The sequence below is a fragment of the Caretta caretta genome, chromosome 7, assembly GCF_965140235.1.
Source record: "Caretta caretta isolate rCarCar2 chromosome 7, rCarCar1.hap1, whole genome shotgun sequence".
Classification (NCBI taxonomy): domain Eukaryota; kingdom Metazoa; phylum Chordata; order Testudines; family Cheloniidae; genus Caretta; species Caretta caretta.
This window is the reverse complement of record NC_134212.1, coordinates 43,369,091-43,395,068: the sequence shown is the minus strand read 5'-3', so window position 1 is coordinate 43,395,068 and position 25,978 is coordinate 43,369,091. Positions and strand designations below refer to the sequence as shown.

Sequence of the window (25,978 nt, the reverse complement as noted above, 5' to 3'; positions counted from 1 at the left end):
ATGAAACAAATAGCATATAAAATAGAGAATTTATTACCAACTTCAACTCCTGAATAGCTGCATGTTGATCATTGGATCAAACAGTGAAGTTACACAAGATAATGTTAACGTCTTCAAATTAAATCTGATGCTCACACAAGAGCTGAGAATTGCAATTACATGTAATGTAGCTAGAAAATTTACTCTAACAACAAGCTGCAAGGAATTTACTTTCAACCAGTGTCAACTTCTTTCATGAAGATCAACTAGGTTCCCTAAATTGGCCAATCTTGGTGTTCATTTTAGATAGTTTTGTCTGGCATATGCTAAAAGTGAAACTGTTTACACTAGGTAATATATGTATTCAGAATGGTTGGGCCACATTTTTAAGCTTGGGTGCCAAAAAATATCTGGGACCTAATGTTTAAAGGTGTAACCTTAGCTGTTTTCAAACAGCAGTTGTTTCTGCTCAGTACCACTGAAAAGCCAGGTCCAGGTACTTATTTAGATTTCAATTCACAAAAAGGTACCTTACAAAATAGTTCTATTTAGGTGCCTAAACAAATTTTTTAGCATCCAAGTTTGAAAATTTGGCCTGTAATTTAAGACCCCATTTACTTTTGAAAGACTTAGTATTTTTCCTGATATTTTTGTGGTTTAATTTCATTTTAAAGCCTTTTCTTTAAGAAATATTAGACATTTCAATAAATGAAAAAACAGATGACAAAGGAAAGACATTTTGGGGGTAATCTGAATAGTGTTTATATGAACCCGCACATCAGTTAAGAGTCCAAGTTTACAAAGCTCTGACAAGACATTCTGCTTTTCAACATTATGGGCCAAATTCTACCTTCAATTAAATACATGGATCCCAAAGCCTCAACAAGGATCTGCACAGGCATATTTTAGGGAAGATTTAGTTTGGTGTACAGAAAAGGGAGTAAAACAGCTACTTTAAAAACGATACCTCAAGCTTTCACACAAATATTTTTTGAATCTTTAGCATTTAGAATAAGATTTCTAAAGGGGTATGTAGTAAGACAGAATGAACAGGAAAAACGTACAGTAAAATAATGACTGGAATACTTGTGGCACCTTAGAGACTAACAAATTTATTAGAGCATAAGCTTTTGTGGGCTACAGCCCACTTCATCAGATGCATAGAATGGAACATATAGCAAGAAGATATATAAATATATACACACACACGTACAGTTAAGTTGGAAGTTGCCATACAAACTGTGAGAGGCTAATTAGTTAAGATGAGCTATTATCAGCAGGAGAAAAAAAACTGTTGTAGTGATAATCTAGATGGCCCATTTAGATAGTTGACAAGAAGGTGTAAGGATACTTAACTTAGGGAAATAGATTCAATATGTGTAATGACCCAGCCACTCCCAGTCTCTATTCAAACCCAAGTTAATGGTATCAAGTTTGCATATTAATTCAAGCTCAGCAGTTTCTCGTTGGACTCTGTTTTTGAAGCTTTTCTGTTGCAAAATTGCCACCCTTAAATCTTTTACTGAGTGGCCAGAGAGGCTGAAGTGTTCTCTTACCAGTTTTTGAATGTTATGATTCCTGATGTCAGATTTGCGTCCATCATTCCTCATGTATTCCCTTAAGTCTGACTATTAAAGTGCTTTCTCATATTATACATTATATGCAAGTGATCATTCTTTCATTTTCCATGAGCTGAACATCTAGGATATAAAAAACATTCTAGGAGCTATTAAAGACTTACCATATCCTCCAAGGACGTCTTTCATGCTTTGGTTCTCTGAAGCGTTTTACTGAAAGAAAATTGAAGACAATCAGTGATTCCCAATGTAACAAAAATAAAAAATTAAGAAGTAGATCAGCATATGGAGGTGTAATATTAATTTATAGTATTGAAGTTCTTTATTCAGAAACATGCTTCAACATATCAAACTCCTAGGGACAGCCACATAAAGAGCAATTGGTTCATGGAGGATAGGTACATCAATGGCTATTATCCAAAATGGTCAGGGACGCAACCTCATATGCTGGGTGTCCTAAACATCTGACGGCCAGAATCTGGGACTGGACGACAGGGAATGGATCACTCAATAAATGCCCTATTCTGTTTATTTCCTTTGAAGCATCAGGAACTGTCCACTCTAAGACAACAGGATATGGGCTAGAAAGACCACTGGTCTGATCCAGAACGGCTATTCTTATGTTCTAAGCTATCGACTTCTTTTTTCAGTTGCAAGGTTTTCTCTACTTTGATAATCAACTATTACAGATTTTTATCATGTGCAATTACTTAGATTCATAGATATTAAGGTCAGAAGGAACCATTATGATCATCTAGTCTGACCTCCTGCACAACACAGTCCACAGAGTCTCACCCACCCACCTCTGCGATAAACCTCTCACCTATGTCTGAGCTACTGAAGTCCTCAAACCATGGTTTAAAGACTTCAAGGAAAAGAGAATCTTCCAGTAAGTGACCCATGCCCCAGAGGAAGGCGAAAAACCTCCAGGGCCTCTTCCAATCTGCCCTGGAGGAAAATTCCTTCCTGACCCCAAATATGGTGATCAGCTGAACCCTGAGCATCTGAGCAAGATTCACCAGCCAGATACCCAGGAAAGAATTCTCTGTAGTAACTCAGATCTCACCCCATCTAACATCCCATCACAGGCCATTGGGCCTATTTACCATGAATAGTTAAAGCTCAATTAATTGCCAAAATCATGTGATCCCATCATACCATCTCTTCCATAAACTTATTGAGTTTAATCTTCAAGCCAGATAGGTCTTTTGCCCCCACTGTTTCCCTTGGAAGGCTATTCCAAAAGTTCACTCCTCTGATGATTAGAAACCTTCGTCTAATTTCAAGTCTAAACTTCCCGATGACTAGTTTATGTCCATTTGTTCTTTTGTCCACACTGGTACTGAGCTTAAATAATTCCTCTCCCTCTCTGGAATTTATCCCTCTGATATACTTATAGAGAGGAATCATATCTCCACTCAACCTTCTTTTGGTTAGGCTAAACAAGCCAAGCTCCTTGAGTCTCCTTTCATAAGCCAGGTTTTCCATTCCTTGGATCATCCTAGTAGCCCTTCTCTGTACCTGTTCCAGTTTGAATTCATCCTTCTTAAACATGGGAGACCAGAACTGCACAGAGTATTCCAGATGAGGTCTCACAAATGCCTTGTATAATGGTACTAAAACCTCCTTATCTCTACTAGAAATACCTCGCCTGATGCATCCCAAGACTGCATTAGCTTTTTCACAGCCATATCACTTATTTTCATCATTCTGGTGTCCTTAGTTATGGTCATTCATCCAGCAAATAATAATCCTTAATCTAAGGTATCTTGGCTGGTTCAGGAAAACACAAAACTTAATGCAGTTGACTTCTTCTGCCCCTTGCTACTTTGAAATAAATAAGTCAATGTATGCAGTATAAAGCATAGCTGTGCAGAACAAAGTGTTTAAATTGACAAGACTAGAAACAGAAAGCATAAGAATTAGTATAATTCACAAGGCAAAGGCAGTCTACTCCTTGCTTGACGAAGTGTACTTTTATGGCTGGATAGTTTTGATGATCTTTGTGTAGCTTGCGTTACTCAAAATTAAAGCAAAAAGCAAAACGTGCTTTCACATCAGACAAGTCCTACACAAAAGAGAGCATTTTAGTGCCATTTACTTCCTACTTATAAAAAATCAAGTATTGAGTGATGCCAATTATATAAGCCTACAAAAATAAACACGAAGGTAAATCGTTCACCCCTTGCACAATCTGTAATGCAATCAATAAGTGCTCTTCTGCTGTAACCTTGAGTTACTAATTTGTTATGTGTGTCTAGATCAGTGTTTCTCAAATGCAGCCACCATGGCTGCATATGTACACCAGGGGCATTTCTTGCAACCACAGCCTCCTGGACAGTGATGGGGTGGTGGGGAAGGGGGAAGCAGTGGTCCCTCCCCCAGGGCCACCAGCAGGGGTTGGACCCTCCTGCCCTGAGACAAATGCTGGAGGAGCCAGCAGGTAGTGAGTTCCCCACCTTCCTCAGGACAGTAGGGTTGGGCTCCAGCCCTGGAGTGGTGGGCAGCAGGCTCTGGCCACAGAGCTCTAACCCCCGGGTGAGGGGCTCACCTCCCCACATCGCCCTTGGCCCCCACCAGCCCATCATGCATTCCCCCCCGTCCCCTATTTCCCCCCTACCGACCTTCCCATCCAAGACTTAATTTGTCCCCAGGCTTGCCAAGACTAAGTCAGTCTGCTTCTGTGAAAAGTGATATTTGTATGTTTGTTAATATCACTTTTCACAGCAGCAGACTTACTAGTGAGCAAGTCTTTTAAAAAAAGCAACCAAAAAAGCAAAACAAACAATAACAAAAAACACAAGAACCTGCAGAGCACCTTATTTGTGTTTCTATTCTGTTTAGGTCCCGTAAAGAACAGAGACAACTGTACAGTATTCTTATTATTGAGTCTGCAAAAAGATTTAATAAATTACAAAGATTTGGACGTGTGTATGTGCATATTTATTTGTTTTTCCTGAAGTTAAATATTTCAGGAAAAATGATCAGCAGGGCTACCAGCAAGAGTTGGTGGTCACACTTTGAGGCCACCAAAAATTCTGTTGCAAGAACCACTGGTTCTAGATACTACAGATGTCAGAGATAGATACAGCACACCCAGCAGCAGTGAATGATGGTGTGAGAGGAGAATAGAAGGAATTAGTCAAGCTTTGTTACTTAGAGAGATCGATTGTGGGAAAGGAAATGGAGGTGACTGGAAGATAATGGATCATTTTAGTTAGATTTAGAGAGTCAGTCACTCTGTTAGCTAATAAAGCAGAAAATAGCAAGTTAACACATTAAGGGTAAAGTCTCAGATAAAGCAAGGAAATTTTGATTTAGTCTACCATAGTGCAAAATTCACCTCACAAATAGGACTCCCACATGGAGACCATATGTATTGCAATACTTAGATACAAGAGGGTTATGCGAAGATGCCATCAATATCCTGGCTAGCCAGACTGCTATTGCATGTCAAAGTCTAGGAATCAAACAACCCTAATGCATGGAAATATTGGAAACAAACTTCACATTTTATTTTTTAAAAATAAACTATACTAGGGTATTTTTAGTGGTATGCTATGGATTTAAATAGAACAAACACAAATGACTTTGCTTTGTTAGGTTTGTTTGCATAACTCATTCACAAATTTCAGGGATTTGCACTGGGTTTCTGGAAAATGAGGGAGGTGTTTAAAAAAAAAAATTGTATGCCTCTCAGGTTATCTGATATTAACCTGCCTACATGCCAGGAGTTAAATTAAAGGAGGCTATAGAGGGGGGAACCCACAGTTCTCCCATTTAGGGCAGCCTCTGGTATACATCTTCAAATTTGCGAGATGCTACTTTCAGGTGCCAGCAAACTTAACAGGATTTGTTTTGCCAAGGCTGAGATCATAAAAGACCCTAAGCAGCTAAAATAGTTCCCCTGGCAGCAAAGGAGAGGGAACTGGTCACTGGGATACAAGGCTGACATACAGACTAGGAGAAAAATAGGAGCTGCAGGCAGGTAGTCTTTAAGCAGGGTCTTAGCATCTAGTCCTAAAAGGATAGGTAAGATCCATTCAGTTAGGCCTCAGTTATTTGTAGCCTTTCCTCTGTATGCTTTGTACCTCTGAGGAATGAATAAGTAAGGCTACAATTCTGTCACGGATTCCGTGACTTTCCAGAACCTCTGTGACTTCTTCTCGGTCAGCCCCGGGCCCGCCAGAACAGCTGACCAGCAGCCAGCCCCAGGGCTACTGGAACAGCAGTCGGAGTTGAATCAGCTCCTCCCAGAGGCTGGAGCAGCAGCAAGCCCCCTCACTCCCCAGGTATTTTTAAAAAAAGTCAGGGACAGGTTGCGTGCTTCTGTGAATTTTTGTTTATTGTCCGCGACCTGTCCCTGACTTTTACTAAAAATACCTGTGACAGAAGATGAAAATACAGTTATCTCCCTTTTCGTAATGGTTGTTCTTTGAGATGTGTTGCTCATGTCCATTCCATTCTAGGCGTTTGTGCACCCACATGCACAGTTGTCAGAGATTTTGGCCTTAGCGGTATCCAGAGGGTCAGCTGTGGCGCCCCTGAGTGCTGTGCTCATGTGCTGGCATATTAGGCGCTTCCGAACCTACGTCTTCTCAGTTCCTTCTTGCTGGCAACTCCGAAAGAGGGGTAGGAGGGTGGGTAACGGAATGGACATGAGCAACACATCTCGAACAACAACAGTTAGGAAAAGGTAGGTAACTTTTTTCTTCTTTGAGTGCTTGCTCCTGTTGATTCCATTCTAGATGACTTGCAAGCAGTATCCTCGGAGGGGGGGCGTGGAGGTCATAGTCTAGCGGCTTGCAGCACTGCTCTAACAAAGCCAGAATCGTCCTGGGTCTGCTGGGTAACTGTGTAATGGGACGTAAACGTGCAGACGGACAACCAGGTGGCTGTCCTGCAAATGTCCTGGATAGGCACCTAGGCTTGGAAAGCTGCTGCAGAGGCTTGCACCGTGGTTGAGTGGGTGGTTACAATTGCCAGGGGTGGCACTTTTGCCTGATTGAAGCAGCAGTGAATGCAGACAGTGATCCAAGAAGAAATTCTTTGAGTGGACACCAGACGACTTTTTATCCTGTCAGCCACCGTAGTAACAACTGTGTCGACTTGCAGAATGGCTTGGTCCTTTCAGTGTAGAAGGCTAGTGCTCTCCTGACGCCTAGGGGATGCAACCTACACTCCTCCTCCAACTTATGCAGCTTTGGGGGAAAAAAAAAAAAAAGACAGGTATCTAAATGTCCTGGCCCCTATGAAACTGAGACCACCTTGGGCAGGAAAACTGGATGTGGCTGCAGCTGGACCTCGTTTTTGTAAAAGACGACATAGGGGGGATTTCTGAGGTAAGTGCAATAATCTCAGAGACCCGGTGAGTGGATTGCAATCAGGAACGCCACCTTCCAGGGAAGGAGAAGGAGAGAGCAGGAAACCAGAGATTCGAGGGGGGGGGGGGTAGGGAGGAGGTCCAGTGAGCCGTGACAGCACAAGATTCAGGCCCCATGGAGGAACGGGGTTCCTGATGTGAGGGCAGAGGCACACAAGGCCCTTGAGGAACCTGGCAGTCATGTCCTGGGTGAAAAGACAGTTACCTTTTCTGTAACTGGTGTTCTTCGAGATATTGTGGAATAGACATGAGCAACACATCTCTAAGAACACCAGTTACAGAAAAAGTAACTGTCTTTTCTTCTTCGAGTGATTGCTCATGTGTATTCCACAATAGGTGATTCCAAGCTATATCTGTTGGAGGTGGGTAGGAGTTCACAAATTCTCGGGATGGAGTACAGCCCTGCTGAACCTGGCATCATCCTGGTTTGGGAGACGATCTCATAGTGCGAGGTGAACGTGTGAACCAAAGACCACGTGGCAGCCTTACAAATGTCCTGGATGGGGACGTGGGCCAAGAAGGCAGCTGACGTGGCTTGCGCTCGAGTGTGCTTTCACAATCAGTGGCGGGGGGATACCCTCCAGATCTTAACAGGTACGGATGCACGAAGTGATCCGGTTTGAGAGCCACTGAGTGGAGACCGACATCTCATGTGCTCAGCTGAGGCGATGAACCGTTGCGAGAACTTTCTGAATGGCTTGGTCTGCTCGAGGTAGAGAGCCAGAGCTTGTCGTGCATCAAGCATGTGGAGACGGCGCTCCGCACTGGATGCATGGGACATGGGGCAGAGGACCAGTAGAAAAATGTCCTGACCTGTGTGATAGACGGAGACCACCTTCGGGAGGAACGCTGGGTGTGGGCAGAGTTGGACCCTGTCCTTATGAAAAACTGCGTATGGAGGCTCGGAGATCAGGACCCTGAGCTTCGAGACCCGCCTGGCCGACGTGATCGCGACCCGGAAGGTCACTTTCCACAAGAGTGGGACCAGGAGCACGTGGCTAGCAGCTCAAACGGGGACCCCGTGAGACGAGCCAACACCAGGTTCAGGTCCCACTGAGGGACCGGGGGCCTAGCATATGGAAAAAGATGGTCCAACCCCCTTGAGGAACCGGCCAGTCATAGCATGGAAGAATACTGTGTGACCCTGCACTGGTGGATGGAAGGCCAATATCATCAGACCTTGACTGATGAGGGTGCCAGGCCCTGGGCTCTAAGGTGGAGAAGGTAGTCCAGGATAAAATGGATTAGGGTGGCCACCGGGCAAACGCTCCGCTCATCCGCCTATCTGGAGAATTGGGACCACTTTGCCAAGTAGGCATGGCGTGTGGAGGGCCGCCTGCTTTCTAGAAGGATGCACTGAACCTCTTCTGAGCACGTCCTTTCCTCCCTACCTAACCACTGAGCAGCCACACTGTGAGGTGGAGAGCAACTAGGTTGGGGTGGAGGAGGGGGCCCCAGTCCTTGGAGAGCAGGTCTGGGCGGAACGGCAACAGCCACGGTGGAGCAACCGCCAGGCCTGTGAGGGTTCCGTACCAATGTTGCCTGGGCCATGCCGGAGCGATCAGGAGGACCCGGACATTGTCTGTCTTTACTTTTTCCAGGACCTTGCTAATCAATGGGAACCGGGGGGAAGGCATAGAGAAACTGGCCTGACCAGGACAGGAGGAAGGCACCAGAGATAGCGCCCCATCCCAGTCCCCCCCCGGAACAGAACCGGGGACAGCATATGAAGATTACCTTTGCCCTGTCCTGCGTACTCTGTGAAGGTGTACAACAGAGCTCCCAACCATGGGAGCAGAAAAGCGTCTGACAGCGAGCCTTTGTCGATCCCCGAATCAAGCATTTCCTGTTCTACCTGGACGCGAGCAGGTCCACCTGAGGAGTCTCCCATCTCTGGAAGATGATGCTGACCACTCCTGGATGGAGGGACCACTCGTTGCGAGATGAAAAGGTCCTGCTGAGGTAATCTGCCAAAGCGTTCCTGGCCCCGGGGAGGTGTGCAGCTATGAGATGGATGTTGTTTTCCATACAGAAGTTCCAGAGCCTGAGGGCTTTCTAGCAAAGGGTAGATGATTTGGCTCTGCTCTGCTTGTTGATATAGTACATAGCTGCTGTATTGTCCACAAGGACCTGGACCACCCTGCTTTTTATGTGAGGTAGGAAGGTTTGGCAGGCCAGGCGAACCGCTCTGAGCTCCCTGGTGTTGACGTGTAGGGAGCGGTGCTAGTGGGCCCGTCAACTTCGACCATTTCTTCAGCGCTGGCAGGGGGGGAAGGGTTCTGGGCGGATTCTGGTGCTGGCGGTGCGCTGCGCACCGATGCCCAAGTGCTGGGTGTGGAGTCCAATCGAGAGAGCTCCGAGGCAGGATGATGCGCAGCCTCCATGGGGAGGGCCCTCACACAAATCTCTCATTCCTTTTCAGTTCGAGGGCAAAAGTTTTTGCAGATCCTGCATTTGTCCTTTCTGTGGGAGTCCCCCAAACACTTTAAACAGCTGTCGTGGGGGTCACTAATAGGCATTAGCTGGCTGCATGATGAGCATGGCTTAAAGACTAGGGAACATGGCATGCTCTGCTCAGAGGTGAAGTCCCAGCCGGGACTCTAACTCTCAAACTACTACTCTAACACTTAACTTAATGGTCTAAGTACCTAACAACTAAAAACAAAAGAGATGGAACAATGGATTGTAAGAACCATTAACACTCTTGTGATGCAAGACAAGGCGTTCCGACCAACCGACAAGGGTGGTAAGAAGGAACTGAGAAGGTGTAGGGTCGTGAGTGCCTAATATAACAGCGCATGAGTGCGACACTCGAGGGGGCGCCACAGTCAACCCGATAGATACCGCTAAGGCAAAAATCTCTGATGACTGTGCACGGGGGCACGCACACACCTAGAATGGAATCGACATGAGTAACCACTCAAAGAAGAACTTAACCTTATGAATAAGTAATGCTTTGTTTCGAAAGCAGTTTGTGTACTTGCAAATGGATGCTGCCAAGGGCTCCTGAAGGGAAACTCTTGCAAGTGCCAAAACCAAATTGGACCTGTGTGATTAACATGGTTGGGAACCAGGGCGCTGCAGCCCAGAGATTCAGTCCTAGAGTGCCTGGACTGTGTGATTTCACCTTTAGTGAGGTGCAGGAAGCCAGGCCTGTCACCTAAGGGATGCATTTGAGAAATAATAGAAGGGGTCCTAGCCACAGTTGGCCCTGTAGCTGTGACAGTGTCCAATCAATGATAACCACTGAGATTCCACTGGGTATATCATATATGCTACGTCAAGAAGAGTGCTAATGTTGTGTCAATATTCAAAAAGGCCAAGTCTATTGATGCTGATGACTATTGGTTGGTTACCTGACATCAATCCAAGGCAAAATAAGGGAAAAGCTGATACAAGATTCGATTAATAAAAATATGAATCAATCATAGAATCATAGATTTTAAGGTATATTTAATTCCAACTGACAGTTTTCTGGAAAATAGATCTTGTAAAACAAACCTGATGTACTTCTTTGAAGTGCAAAAGTAACTGCATTGATGTAATATTGACTTTTGTAAGGCATCTGACTTAGTACCACACAACATTTAATTAAAATATTAGCACTATACAAGATCAGTCAAGCACATGTTAAATGTATTAAGAACTGGCTAAACAGATCTCAAGAAGTAGTCAATGGGGAATCACTGAATGGGGGGGGTGTTTCTATTGGCGTTCCACAGGGACTGATACCAGGTCCGATGCTAATCAACATTTTCATCATGACCTGGAAGTATAAAATCACTGTTAAGATTTGCACATCATACAGATTGGCTGAATGGCAAATAATGAGGAAAGGGAAGTCTCATAGAATTATCTGGATTGCTTGGTAAACTGAGCCCAAACATTTAATACAGCCAAATGCAAGGTACATCTAGGAACAAAAATGCAGGCCATACCTACAGAATGGTGATTGTGTCCTGGAAAGTAGTGAATAAAAAGGATTGTGGGATCATAGAAGACAAGCAACTCAACATGAGTTCCCTGTGCGATGCTGTAGCAAAAAGGGTTAAATGTGATCCTTGTATAAACAGAGGGAGATTTTCTCTTTGCATACAGCACTGGTGAGACGGCTCCTGGAATACTGTGTACAGTTCTGGCATTCACATATTTTAAAGGATGTTGAAAAATTAGAGAAGGTCCAAGAAAAAGCCACAAAAATGGCTCAAGAATTGCGGAAAATGCCATACAGTGAGACAAACTGACTGGTGACGATTACAGTCAATAAGTACCTTCATGAGGAGGAAATACTGGGTGCTAAAGGGCTCTTCAATCTAGCCAAGAAAAGCATAGCAAGAACCAGTGGCTGGAAGCTGAAGGCAGATAAAGTCAAATTAGAAATAAGGCACAACTTTTAAGTGAGGACAATTATTGATTGGAACAAACTATCAAGGGAAGTGGTGGATTCTCCATATCTTAATGTCTTTAAATCAAAACTCAATGCTTTTCTGGAAGGTATGCATCAGTCAGGTACAAGTTCAGCTGTCATTTAGCTGTAGGTCAGACAGTACGCCAGTATGTTGAAATAGGTTGCCATTTCTAAAGCCTAGAGAAACAAGGTTAATCAAACAATAATGCATGCAGATCTTTTCCATGCTTTTATAGCTTAGGAACTATTGAAAGAGTGCTGGTTTATGATCCAACAATATCCACCTCATGTAAAATTTCCCGTACATTAAGAACCACCATACAGTAAGATGCTCAAGTTTGTAACCTCATGTCTTTGAAATAATTTACAAATATAGTTTCTAGAGGTGAAGAGTCAGGATTTCATACTTGGATTAAAACTAGCAATTTGCTATCCTACTTTCAGAATTTTTACAACTTGTCATAGCAGAGTGCTAAACTATATTGACATCCCTGTAATATCACCATTAAGTTAAGAATTGACAAGAAAAAATGACTGAACATTTAGGCAGAAGGCAAAGTTTTAATAACAAGGTGTGCTAGTACAGAGTTCCATATGTGCAGAGCCAGCATTAATGTAAAACACTTGTTAAAAAGTGACATTCATCTAGGTTAACCAGTATGCTGTTAATAAAAAAGTCTTTTCAGAGCTATCATGGATTATGAAATCCAGTGTCACTTTTGTGAAATACCAGAAAGCCACAGCTAAAATAACTAAGCATGGACTATAAGAAACTTATTTTGAAGTTCGCAGAAAATTATTCCTTTTCTGCAAACATGAGGTAGAAATTATACTGATAAATGACTCATTTTGAAAACACTGTCCAACATTAGTTTTTGATCCATTATTTTCATTATGGATTTTTAAGCACTGTGAACACTGTGTTGGGTAAAGCATCCAAAAGGAATCAATCCAAAAGTGAGTATTTGATAAACATTTATTTGAGCTATATCAGCATCTTATCTGAGGGCAAAGACTGCAAGATAAGCATACTCCCGTTTGGTCACTGTCTTTTGAAAAATGTGCCATTTCATTTGAGTCAATATGGATCACAATGAAAAAGCTTACTTTGAAAACTTCTAGAGATTTAGTTTGTGGATTCATGTGTGGTGTACAGTATATTAAGCTACTAATTCACACAGTAAGAATTCTGGCCACAGATTTACTGGGGCAATCTAAATACTATTAATTTTAAAGTCTGCTAAACTGTTTAATCCATAATGGCTCATTTGAAGTCCAAGTGACCTGAGATTGGAAATCTCAGACTCAGACTTTAAGGACAGAAGGGATTTATCATGATAATCTAATCTGACCTCCTGTGCATGGTAGGCCACACAACCCCACCCACCCACTCCTGTAACAGGACCATAACCTCTAGCTGTGTTACTGAAGTCCTTAAATATTGATTTAAAAACCTCAAGTTACACAGAATCCACTCTAGTTTAAACCTGTAAGTGACCTGTGCCCTAAACTGCAGAGGAAGGTAAAAATCTCCCCAGAAGGTCTGTCAATCTGACCTGAGAGAAAATTCCTTCCTGACCCCAAACATGATGATTAGCTAGACCCTAAGCACATGGGCGAGGCCCACCAGACACATACCTGGCAAACAATTCTTTGTAGTAACTCAGAGTCCGCCCCATCTAGCATCCCATCTCCAGCCATTGAACATATCTGTTAATAGCAGTTGTGGATGGGGCATATGCCATTGTAGACAATCTCATCAGACCTTCCCCCCTATAAATTTATATCAAGAACACTCTTGAAAAAAAGTTAGATTTTTTGCTCCTACTATTCCCCGTTGAAAATTGTTCCAGAATTTCACTTATCTGATGGTTAGAAACCTTTGTCTAATTTCAAGCCTAAACTTATCAATAGCTAGTTTATAACTATCTGTTCTTGTGCCAGCATTGGCCCTTAACTTAAATAACTCCCCTCCCTTCCTGATGTCTATCCCTCTGATATATTTAGAGAGAGCAATCATATGTCACCTTGGCCTTCATTTTGTTAAGATAATCAAGCTGAACTCCTTAAGCCTCCTCTCATGAGGTAGGTTCTCCATTCTTCTGATCATCCTAGTAGCCTCTCTCTGTACCTGTTCCAGTTTGAATTAACCTCTCTTAAATAAAGAAAAAGAGTACTTGTGGCACCTTAGAGACTAACCTATTTATTTGAGCATAAGCTTTCGTGAGCTACAGCTCACTTCATCAGATGCATACTGTGGAAAATACAGAAGACGTTTTTATACACACAAACCATGAAAAAATGGGTGATTATCACTACAAAAGGTTTACTCTCTCCCCACCCCACTCTCCTGCTGGTAATAGCTTATCTAAAGTGATCATTCTCCTTACAATGTGTATGATAATCAAGGTGGTCCATTTCCAGCACAAATTCAGGTTTTCTCCCCATCCCACCCCACCCCCACACACAAACCCACTCTCCTGTTGGTAATAGCTTATCTAAAGTGATCACTCTCCTTACAGTGTGTATGATAATCAAGGTGGGCCATTTCCAGCACAAATCCAGGGTTTAACAAGAACATCTGAGGAAGGGGGGAGGGTAGGAAAAAACAAGGGGAAATAGGTTACCTTGCACAATGACTTGGCCACTCCCAGTCTCTATTCAAGCCTAAGTTAATTGTATCCAATTTGCAAATGAATTCCAATTCAGCAGTCTCTCGCCGGAGCCTGGATTTGAAGTTTTTCTGTTGTAATATCGCAACTTTCATGTCTGTAATCGCGTGACCAGAGAGATTGAAGTGTTCTCCGACTGGTTTATGAATGTTATAATTTTTGACATCTGATTTGTGTCCCTTTATTCTTTTACGTAGAGACTGTCCAGTTTAACCAGTATACGTGGCAGAGGGGCATTGCTGGCACATGATGGCATATGTCACATTGGTAGATGTGCAGGTGAATGAGCTTCTGATAGTGTGGCTGATGTGATTAGGCCCTTTAGATAAGCTATTACCAACAGGAGAGTGGGTTTTTTGGGGTGGGGGGGGGGGAAACCTGGATTTGTGCTGGAAATGGACCACCTTGATTATCATACACATTGTAAGGAGAGTGATCACTTTAGATAAGCTATTACCAGCAGGAGAGTGGGGTGGGTGGAGAATAAACCTTTTGTAGTGATAATCACCCACTTTTTCATGGTTTGTGTGTATAAAAATGTCTTCTGTATTTTCCACAGTATGCATGTGATGAAGTGAGCTGTAGCTCACGAAAGCTTATGCTCAAATAAATTGGTTAGTCTCTAAGGTGCCACAAGTACTCCTTTTCTTTTTACAAATACAGACTAACATGGCTGTTACTCTGAAACCTTTCTTAAATGTGGGAAGTCAGAACTGCACACAGTATGCTGGATGAGGTCTCACCAGTGCCTTGCACAATGGTGGTAACACTTCACTATCTCTACTGGAAATACCTTGCTTGATGCATCCTAGGATTGCATTAGCCTTTTTCATGGACATATCAAATTTGTGGCTCAGACATTTTGTGATTGACCCACACACCCAGGTGTCTCTCCTTCGTTGCTTCAAGTTGGTAATGAGCATGACTTTGCACTCTGCACTATTAAATTTCATCCCATTTCTATTACTCCAGTTTTCATGGTTGTCAAATCTTCTTGTATGATATGCCGGTCCTCTTCCATATTGCCAGTATCTTCCAACTTTGTCTCATCTGCAAATTTTATTGTGCCAAAGGCATTAATGAAAATAAGAATGGCCCAAGACCAAACTGACAGTCCACCTTTCAGCATCACCCATTGCGGTCTCCTCTTAAATCTGTTCCTTCCCCACCTTTCAATTTCCATATTAATTCCCATCTTCTCCAGTTGAACTAAATTTTCCTGCCACTGTCCCCAAACCCCTCAGTACTCTTATTAAAAAAGATGAGGCAAAGTATTCGTTTAGGTGTTGGGCCACACCTAAATTATCTTTAGTCTCCACCCCATCCTCAGTGTTTAGTGGTCCCACTTCTTCCTTCCTTTTTTAGTTTTTATTTATATGGCTAAAGAACCATTTAGTATTGATTTTAATTCGCTTTGCAAGGTCCAATTCCGCTTGGCTTTTGGCAATTCTCCCTTTATCCCTATACTTCCTGACCTCCAAAAGGTAGGTTTTACTTGTTGATCCATCTTCTCTTCCATTCCTTCTAGGCTTTCTGCTTTTTCTTAATAACCTGCTTGAGATGCTTGTTCATCTGAAAAAGTTCAGCCTGATTTCAGAGGCTGTAGAATTCATTCATCTTATTAATTACAAATCCAAGCAAGATCATAGAATCATAGAATATCAGGGTTGGAAGGGACCTCAGGAGGTCATTTAGTCCAACCCCCTGCTCAAAGCAGGACCCATCCCCAGCTAAATCATCCAACAAAAGATCAACAGTGACACAAGATTACCGGATAGTACTGACTGGGTCCATGTGAAACGAGTTTGTATTTTCAGTCCAGCTCCCTACAGACAGATGTCCACACCACAATTATCACTATTCAGTAGTCAAACAATAAATGTGTACAGAGAAAGAACCATCTTTTCATTCCTTGAATTAGTTCTTCAGATCAGAGTTGAAGTACATTGACGACTGTAATGTGGAGAAAGCTTGCATTGCTGCTTCTCAGGTTATAATTGTGTGAATAACTTAAGCTTCAACTTCTGACACAGAAAGTCAGGCACTTTTCCCAAACACTGCATTCACTTAAATATTCTGCTAAATGAAGTATTATAACAACACTTGTGCTCTATCACTCGGCAAAGTAACACTTTTCTCTCACTAAAATGACTACCAATTCATTCTTCTCACTATCTCTACAAGAAAAGCAGTAACAAAAGCAGACACTGCCAGCAAACAGGTAAAGATGTAGTTTGCCATTGCATTCCCTTATCCCATTTACTTCTTTAGGCAGAATTAAACAATCCAATTTTCCCACAGTTTCTATGCACCCACAATAACTTAAATCAGTGCATAGGAGAAGGAGGAAGAGAAAGGACCACAGAAACATGAACACTAATTCTGGACGCAAAGTGTAAAATATGACCTGACAGTAACTGTTGAATAGTATTGATTAATGCCCTTCACATGACTGATCCTTTATGAGTTGAAGTATTTAAATCAGAGAATTCACATTTTTTCACTTCATGAACATAGATCTTTTGAACTTGTTTTCCTTTTATTACTTTTATTTACTTTTCCTTCTATTCTCAGATCAGTATTTTGATTCTGTAGCATTCTTATGAATACAGTGCACATATACAATCCTGTCTTTAAGAATATATGCTTTTCTAGAGTTAACAAAACACTTAGCCCTGGTCTACACTAGGACTTTAGGTCGAATTTAGCAGCGTTAAATCGATGTAAACCTGCACCCGTCCACACAATGAAGCCCTTTATTTCGACTTAAAGGGCTCTTAAAATCGATTTCCTTACTCCACCCCTGACAAGTGGATTAGCGCTTAAATCGACGTTGCCGGCTCGAATTTGGGGTACTGTGGACACAATTCGATGGTATTGGCCTCCGGGAGCTATCCCAGAGTGCTCCATTATGACTGCTCTGGACAGCACTCTCAACTCAGATGCACTGGCCAGGTAGACAGGAAAAGAACTGCGAACTTTTGAATCTCATTTCCTGTTTGGCCAGCGTGGCAAGCTGCAGGTGACCATGCAGAGCTCATCAGCACAGGTGACCATGATGGAGTCCCAGAATCGCAAAAGAGCTCCAGCATGGACCGAACGGGAGGTACGGGATCTGATCGCTGTTTGGGGAGAGGAATCCGTGCTATCAGAACTCCGTTCCAGTTTTCGAAATGCCAAAACCTTTCTGAAAATCTCCCAGGGCATAAAGGACAGAGGCCATAACAGGGACCCGAAGCAGTGCCGCGTGAAACTGAAGGAGCTGAGGCAAGCCTACCAGAAAACCAGAGAGGCGAACAGCCGCTCTGGGTCAGAGCCCCAAACATGCCGCTTCTATGATGAGCTGCATGCCATTTTAGGGGGTTCAGCCACCACTACCCCAGCCGTGTTGTTTGACTCCTTCAATGGAGATGGAGGCAATACGGAAGTAGGTTTTGGGGACGAAGAAGATGATGATGAGGAGGTTGTAGATAGCTCACAGCAAGCAAGCGGAGAAACCGGTTTTCCCGACAGCCAGGAACTGTTTCTCACCCTAGACCTGGAGCCAGTACCCCCCGAACCCACCCAAGGCTGCCTCCTGGACTCAGCAGGCGGAGAAGGGACCTCTGGTGAGTGTACCTTTTAAAATGCTATACATGGTTTAAAAGCAAGCATGTGAAAGGATTACTTTGCCCTGGCATTTGCGGTTCTGCCTTTGCAAAAGGTTTCTGGGGAGGGCAGCCTTATTTCGTCCTTCATGGTAGGACACTTTACCACTCCAGGCCAGTAACACGTACTCGGGAATCACTGTAGAACAAAGCATTGCAGTGTATGTTTGCTGGCATTCAACCAAAATCCGTTCACGCGGTGGGAGGAGGCAAAATACGACCTTGTAACGAAAGCACATGTGCTATGTATGTAATGTTAACAGCAAGGTTTACCCTGAAAGAGTGTAGCGACTTTTATAAAATGTGTCTTTTTAAATACCGCTGTCCCTTTTTTTTTCTCCACCAGCTGCATGTGTTTCAATGATCACAGGATCTTCTCCTTCCCAGAGGCTAGTGAAGCTTAGAAAGAAAAAAAAAACACACTCGCGATGAAATGTTCTCCGAGCTCATGCTGTCCTCCCACACTGACAGAGCACAGACGAATGCGTGGAGGCAAATAATGTCAGAGTGCAGGAAAGCACAAAATGACCGGGAGGAGAGGTGGAGGGCTGAAGAGAGTAAGTGGCGGGCTGAAGACAGGGCTGAAGCTCAAATGTGGCGGCAGCGTGATGAGAGGAGGCAGGATTCAATGCTGAGGCTGCTGCAGGACCAAACCAGTATGCTCCAGTGTACGGTTGAGCTGCAGCAAAGGCAGCTGGAGCACAGACTGCCACTGCAGCCCCTCTGTAACCAACCGCCCTCCTCCCCAAGTTCCATAGCCTCCACACCCAGACGCCCAAGAACGCGGTGGGGGGGCCTCCGGCCAACCAGCCACTCCACCACAGAGGATTGCCCAAAAAAAAGAAGGCTGTCATTCAATAAATTTTAAAGTTGTAAACTTTTAAAGTGCTGTGCTTAAAGTGCTGTGTGGCATTTTCCTTCCCTCCTCCACCACCCCTCCTGGGATACCCTGGTAGTCATCCCCCTATTTGTGTGATGAATGAATAACGAATGCATGAATGTGAAGCAACAATGACTTTATTGGCTCTGCAAGCAATGATTAAAGGGAGGAGGGGAGGGTGGTTAGCTTACAGGGAAGTAGAGTGAACCAAGGGGAGGGGGGGGTTCATCAAGGAGAAACAAACAGAACTTTCACACCGTAGCCTGGCCAGTCATGAAACTGGTTTTCAAAGCTTCTCTGATGCGTACCGCGCCCTCCTGTGCTCTTCTAACCGCCCTGGTGTCTGGCTGCGCGTAACCAGCAGCTAGGCGATTTCCCTCAACCTCCCACCCCGCCATAAACGTCTCCCCCTTACTCTCACAGATATTGTGGAGCACACAGCAAGCAGTAATAACAGTGGGAATATTGGTTTCGCTGAGGTCTAAGCGAGTCAGTAAACTGCGCCAGCGCGCCTTTAAACGTCCAAATGCACATTCTACCACCATTCTGCACTTGCTCAGCCTGTAGTTGAACAGCTCCTGACCACTGTCCAGGCTGCCTGTGTATGGCTTCATGAGCCATGGCATTAAGGGGTAGGCTGGGTCCCCAAGGATACATATAGGCATTTCAACATCCCCAACAGTTATTTTCTGGTCTGGGAATAAAGTCCCTTCCTGCAGCTTTTGAAATAGACCAGAGTTCCTGAAGATGCGAGCATCATGCACCTTTCCCGGCCATCCCACGTTGATGTTGGTGAAACGTCCCTTGTGATCCACCAGAGCTTGCAGCACTATCGAAAAGTACCCCTTGCGGTTTATGTACTCGGCGGCTTGGTGCTCCGGTGCCAAGATAGGGATATGGGTTCCGTCTATAGCCCCACCACAGTGAGGGAATCCCATTGCAGCAAAGCCATCCACTATGACCTGCACATTTCCCAGGGGCACTACCCTTGATATCAGCAGATCTTTGATTGCGTGGGCTACTTGCATCACAGCAGCCCCCACAGTAGATTTGCCCACTCCAAATTGATTCCCAACTGACCGGTAGCTGTCTGGCGTTGCAAGCTTCCACAGGGCTATCGCCACTCGCTTCTCAACTGTGAGGGCTGCTCTCATCTTGGTATTCATGCGCTTCAGGGCAGGGGAAAGCAAGTCACAAAGTTCCATGAAAGTGCCCTTACGCATGCGAAATTTTCGCAGCCACTGGGAATCATCCCAGACCTGCAACACTATGCGGTCCCACCAGTCTGTGCTTGTTTCCCGAGCCCAGAATCGGCGTTCCACAGCATGAACCTGCCCCATTAGCACCATGATGCATGCATTGTCAGGGCCCATGCTTTCAGAGAAATCTGTGTCCATGTCCTGATCACTCACGGGACCGCGCTGACGTCGCCTCCTCGCCCGGTATCGCGTTGCCATGTTCTGGTGCTGCATATACTGCTGGATAATGCGTGTGGTGTTTAATGTGCTCCTAATTGCCAAAGTGAGCTGAGCGGCCTCCATGCTTGCCTTGGTATGGCGTCCGCACAGAAAAAAGGCGCGGAACGATTGTCTGCCGTTGCTCTGACGGAGGGAGGGGCGACTGACGACACGGCTTACAGGGTTGGCTTCAGGGAGCTAAAATCAACAAAGGGGGTGCCTGTACATCAAGGAGTATTTCAGGCAGGACTGCACGGAGGGTTCCAACAAGAAATGGTGCACCTAAGTTATCGTTGTTATTGGAACAAGGAGGTTAGCCTGGCCTCTGATTGATACATGGCTAGATTTACCTCGCTGCACCTTCTCTGTGAGTGACTGCAGTGTGACCTAGAGGAATGAGTCCCCTAGACAGGGGAGGAGGCAAATGAGTACAAAACAAATCTGGCCTATTTCTTGTTTTGACCCACTCCATCTATCTTTTACATCTTTGGCTGGCAGCAGACGGTGCAGAAGGACTGCATGCCATCCACATCTCATGGCTGCTCGGCAGAAGATGGTACAGTACGACTGCTAGCCATCCCCATCTCTTGCCTGCCTGGCAGAAGATGGTGCAATACGACTGCTAGCAATCCTCATCTCTTGCCTGCCTGGCAGAAGATGGTACAGTACGACTGCTAGCAGTCCGTATCGCCTGCCCGCTCACCATAAGACGGTTCAATAGGACTGACTGCAGGACTAAAGAGAATGACCTGGTCAAGTCACTCCAAATATAGTCCCTGCGCCCATGTCTGCCCAGGAGCACCTCGGACATGACGAGGACGACTACCAGTCGTATTGCACCGTCTGCTGCCAGAAGGCAATGGGCTGCTGCTACTGTGCAGCAAAGCCGTACCGCGTCTGCCAGCACCCAGGAGACATAGGGTGACGGTTACCTGAGCGGGCTCCATGCTTGCTGTGGTATGGCGTCTGCACAGGTAACTCAGGAAAAAAGGCGCGAAATGATTGTCTGCCCTTGCTTTCACGGAGGGAGGGAGGGAACGGGGGCCTGACGACACGTACTCAGAACCACCCGCGACAATGTTTTAGCCCCATCAGAGTGCTCCATTGTGACTGCTCTGGACAGCACTCTCAGATGCCCGATTGTTTGCCATTGCTCTGACGCTGGGAGGGGCGCTTACAGGGTTGGCTTCAGGGAGCTAAAATCAACAAAGGGGGTGGCTTTACATCAAGGAGTATTTCAGGCAGGACTTCACGGAGGGTTCCAATAAGAAATGGTGCACCTAAGTTATTGTCCTTATTGGAACAAGAAGGTTAGCCTGGCCTCTGATTGATACATGGCTAGATTTACCTCGCTGCACCTTCTCTGTAAGTGACTGCAGTGTGATCTAGAAGAATGAGTCCCCTAGACAGGGGAGGGGGGGAAGCAAATGAGTACAAAACAAATCTGGTCTATTTCTTGTTTTGACCCACTCCATCTATCTTTTACATCTTTGGCTGGCAGCAGACGGTGCAGAAGGACTGCATGCCATCCACATCTCATGGCTGCTCGGCAGAAGATGGTACAGTACGACTGCTAGCAGTCCGTATCGCCTGCCCGCTCACCATAAGACGGTTCAATAGGACTGACTGCAGGACTAAAGAGAATGACCTGGTCAAGTCACTCCAAATTTAGTCCCTGTGCCCATGTCTGCCCAGGCGCTCCTGATCGATCTCACAGAGGCGACCAGGAGCACCTCAGACATGACGATGACGGCTACCAGTCGTACTGTACCGTCTGCTGCCACAAGGCAAGGGGTTGCTGCTACTGTGTAGCAATGCCGTACCGCGTCTGCCAGCACCCAGGAGACATAGGGTGACGGTTACCTGAGCGGGCTCCATGCTTGCCATGGTATGGCGTCTGCACAGGTAACTCAGGAAAAAAGGCGCGAAATGATTGTCTGCCCTTGCTTTCACGGGGGGAGGGAGGGAACGGGGGGCTGACGATATGTACCCAGAACCACCCGCGACAATGTTTTAGCCCCATCAGGCATTGGGATCTCAACCCAGAATTCCAATGGGCAGCGGAGACTGCGGGAACTGTGGGATAGCTACCCACAGTGCAACGCTCCGGAAGTCGACGCTTGCCTCGGTACTGTGGAAGCGCTCCGCCGAGTTAATGCACTTAATGCACTTAGAGCATTTACTGTGGGGACACACACACTCGAATATATAAAACCGATTTCTAAAAAACCGACTTCTATAAATTCGACCTAATTTCGTAGTGTAGACATACCCCTAGTCTCTCTAGAAAAGTGTCCTAATAGTGCAATAAAGCATACTGATGATAGCTAAACAATGTAAGAATGCCTAATAGTCTAACTGCTCAACTACTATATGAGAAGGTTACTCACCTTGCAGTAACTGAGGTGCTTTGAGATGTGTGTTCCTGTGGTGCTCCACTCCCGGTGACGGTGTGTCCTGGTGATCGGAGATCTTCAGTAGCAGTGCCTGGTCGGGACGCACGCACTAAGCTGCTGTCTCGCGGCATTGTTAGAGTCTGCCTAAGTGTGCGCATCCCACGCTCCCTTAGATTCCTTCTCTACCGTACAGTTGTCTGATTAGCACTCCAAAGTAGAGGGGAGGAGGGTGGGTAGTGGAGCACCCACAGGGACACACATCTCGAAGAACCTCAATCACTCTCATTCTTAGAGTGCTGTCCCTGTGGTGCTCCACTGCAGATGAACATGAAGCAGTACCAACTATGGTTGGTGGGATTTTGGAGTTGCGGCTGTAATAACGGTAGACAGTACTTGTATGGCCTACTATGGCATCTGCTGTGGTATCCTGTGTGATAGAATGAAAGTTTGGCGAGTGTGTGGTCAGATGTCCACATGGCTGCCTTGGATATGTCGGTAATAGGTATGTTGTGGAGGAAGGCAACGGATGTATACATCGCACGGATAGAATGAGTCCTGACACCCTCGGGTGGTTGAGCATTCCAAGTCCGTAGCAGGATCTGATGCAGTCAGAGATCCACTTGGAGAGTCATTGCTTATATTATAGCATCGCCCTTTGATCTCTCAATAGTGGAGAGAAATAGCCAAGGGGATTTACAAAATGGCTTAGTTCTCTCAAGATAGAATGCAATTTCCCTTCGGACATCGAGGGTATGTAATGCCACTTTCTGTGGAGTCTTACGAGGTTTGGGATAGAATGCAGGTAAATGTATTGGCTGGTTAAGGTGGAACGCAGACACCACCTTGGGGAGGAATTTGGGGTGGGGTCGCATCGTAAGCTTGTCTTTAGAGAATATCGTTTAGGGAGGGTAGGCCATCAGGGTGCTTATTTCACCGACCCTTCTCACTGATGTTATGGCGACCAAGAATGCTACTTTCATAGACATGTGGCGTAGGGATGAGGTAGCTAGGGGCTCGAAGGGAGGTTTCAGGAGACCTCTGAGAACTAGGTTGAGGTTTCAGGAGGGTGCTGGCGGATGAATCTCAGGGTAGAGATTTTGCAAGCCTGTGAGGAAGTGTTTTATGGTGGGGTGGGCAAAAAGTGAATATCCATTCAGCGGGTCATGAAAGGTGGTGAGGGCTATGAAGTGCACTCTGATAGAACTGAGCAAGAGCCCGTCCTGTTTTAGTTTCGAAAGGTAGTCTAAGACATCAGGGAGGGTTGCGGTCTGGGGTGTTGAGCGTCTGTGGAAGCAACATACGGAAAAGCATTTCTACTTTTGCAGCTAAGTGTTATGAATGGAGTCCCTTCTACTGTGCAGGACGACGTACTGGACCTGCTCCGAACAGGCTAATTCGTGGGTTTGAAACCATGAAGGAACCATGCCGTCAGATGGAGTTTGTGGAGCTGCAGATGGAGAAGCTGACTGTTGTCCTGAGAGAGCATATCTGGTCTCTGGGGAAAGTCCTTGGAGGACGGATGGACATGGCAGCAGGTAAGGGTACCATGTCTGCCTGGGCCAAGCTGGGGCAATAAATATGTCCCTGGCCTTGTCCTCTCTGATCTCGCGTAGAACCCTGTGTATCAGTGGGATCAGTGGAAAAGCGTACACGAGGGATTTGTTCCACAGAATGAGGATGCAGTTCCAAGTCCTGCTCTGGAGCAAAATAGATCGCATTTGTGGTTCCGAGATGTGGAAAACAGGTCTATCAATGGGGTGCCCCAGTGGGAGAAGAGCTGTCAGAGTATCGTGGGATGCAATTCCCTTTCGTGTTCCTCAGAGAAGTATTTGCTGTTGTGACACCCAGGCAGGTAGGAAGCGGTGATTTCTATGTGATGTTGTATGCACCAATTCCATAACTGGATGGCTTCTGTGCATAGAGATTGCGATCGTGCTCCCCGCACCTGTTGATGTAGAACATAAATGCTATATTGTCTGTCAGGACCTAAATGGATTTGTTCCTTATGATGGGGAGAAAGGGAAGGCAGGCATACCTGACTGCACTGAGCTCTAGAAGATTTATGTGCAGATGCGTCTCTGATAGGGACCAGTGGCCCTGTGGTCCCCTAGGTGCACTCCCCAACCTATCAGGGAAGTGTCCATGGTGAGCATGAGAACTGGGGAGTGTGGCTGGAAGGGGACACCTGTGCATAGGTTCTCTGGTTTTGTCCACCATTGTAGGGAGACCAATACGTTACCTGGGGGAGTAAGTGTCATGCAGAAGCTGTGTCTGCTGGGTTTGTAGTTGGAGTTGAGCCAACCCTGAAGGCAACTCATGTGCAGCCTGGCATATTTGACGAAGGTGGTGGCTGCCATGTGACCAAGAAGCTGTAGGCAGGTCTGTGCCTGTGTTCTGGGACGAATGGAGAGCGTTCATATGAGATGTGTAATAGTGAGGAATCTGTTGTATGAGAGCGAGGCTCTGGTTTCAGCTGAGTCCAGGTAAGCGCCAATGAACTCTATCTGCTGTGTGGGTATCAAGGTGGATTTTTGGAAGTTTATTTGCAGGCCTAGACCGTGGAAGAGGGAGATGGTAAAACGCATTGCTTTTAATGTCTCGTCATATGAGCCATTTGATAAGGCGGTCGTCTAAGTAGGGGAAAAGTATAATTCCATGCTTGCGGAGGTGGGCCACAACTATGGCTAGGAGAATACTCTCGGTGCTGTGGAGAGTCCGAATGGAAGTACTCTGTATTGAAAGTGGTCGTGTCCGAGTGTGAATTGCAGGAAGCATGTGTGTGCTGGATGAATGGATATGTGGAAATAGGCATCTTGTAGACAGAGGGCTGCGAACCAGTCCCCTTGTTCCAGCGCGGGTATTATCGTGCCCTATGTGACCATCTTGAATTTCTATACATGCACAAATTTGTTCAGTCAGCGTAGGTCCAGTATAGGCCTCCATCCCCCGCCATTCTTTTGGGTGAGAAAGTAGTGGGAGTAGAACCCTTTTCCCCAGTGTTGCGTTGGTACAGGTTCCACTGCACCTAGCTGTAGAAGATGAGCCACTTCTACGTGAAGTAGGTGTTCGTGAGAGGGAACGGGAGAAGGGTGGGCGGGCAGGATATGAAAGGGATGGAGTAACCTGACTGAACTATTTCCAGGACCCAGCAGTCCTGGGTGACCTGTTGCCAGACACAGTGGAAAATCTGGAGGCGGTGGCCAAATGGGAAAATAGGCAGCAGAGTCAAGGGGTGGTCACGCAGACCCCCGACCAGCACTTCAAAATTATTGTTTGTTTCCCGATGGGTGGGAGGTAGCTGGTTTTGCATGGTTTTGTCTGTGCCTAGGTGGTCTGGTTCTTGTGAGGTGCCGTGCCTTGAGGCAGATATGGCTCCAGTGGAGGAGGAGAATCAGGCGGGGAGAACGCTACCTGCTGCTGCATGTCGTTCTCGCTGTCAGTGAGGGTAGCCAGGTCAGGTGGCGAGAGCGGTTGTTCAAACAGTGAGCGCTCTGTGTCAAGGAGCAGAGAGTCAGGCTCAGCGGCCACAGAGATATCATCCTGATGTAAAGTATCAGAAGGGAGCCGTGTTATTCTGGA

The 25,978-nt window shown here is 45.6% G+C and overlaps 2 protein-coding genes across 2 annotated transcripts in view; one reads left to right on the top strand and one right to left on the bottom strand.

Annotated features, from left to right (window-relative positions):
- LOC125639873 (musculoskeletal embryonic nuclear protein 1) overlaps positions 1 to 25,978 on the bottom strand; it is a 125,950-nt gene that overhangs the window by 51,076 nt on the left and 48,896 nt on the right. The window contains exon 2 of the mRNA XM_048857646.2: positions 1,721 to 1,769. Coding sequence (XP_048713603.1) covers positions 1,721 to 1,769 — 49 coding nt within the window. The remainder of the gene's footprint in view (positions 1 to 1,720; positions 1,770 to 25,978) is intronic.
- Positions 16,768 to 18,551, top strand: LOC125639872 (myb/SANT-like DNA-binding domain-containing protein 7). Its single transcript, XM_048857644.2, has 2 exons — positions 16,768 to 17,627; positions 18,013 to 18,551. Exons 1-2 carry the CDS (start codon positions 17,048 to 17,050, stop codon positions 18,096 to 18,098), a joined length of 666 nt encoding a protein of 221 aa, XP_048713601.2. The 5' UTR covers positions 16,768 to 17,047; the 3' UTR covers positions 18,099 to 18,551.

What these genes read in the sequence shown, in the direction of transcription:
- LOC125639872 (XM_048857644.2), top strand. Translation starts at nt 17,048, where the DNA reads ATGCAGAGCTCATCAGCACAGGTGACCATGATGGAGTCCCAGAATCGC. An exon ending in AGGCGGAGAAGGGACCTCTG is followed by an intron (nt 17,628 to 18,012) that starts GTGAGTGTACCT and finishes TTTCTCCACCAG; the next exon opens with CTGCATGTGTTTCAATGATC.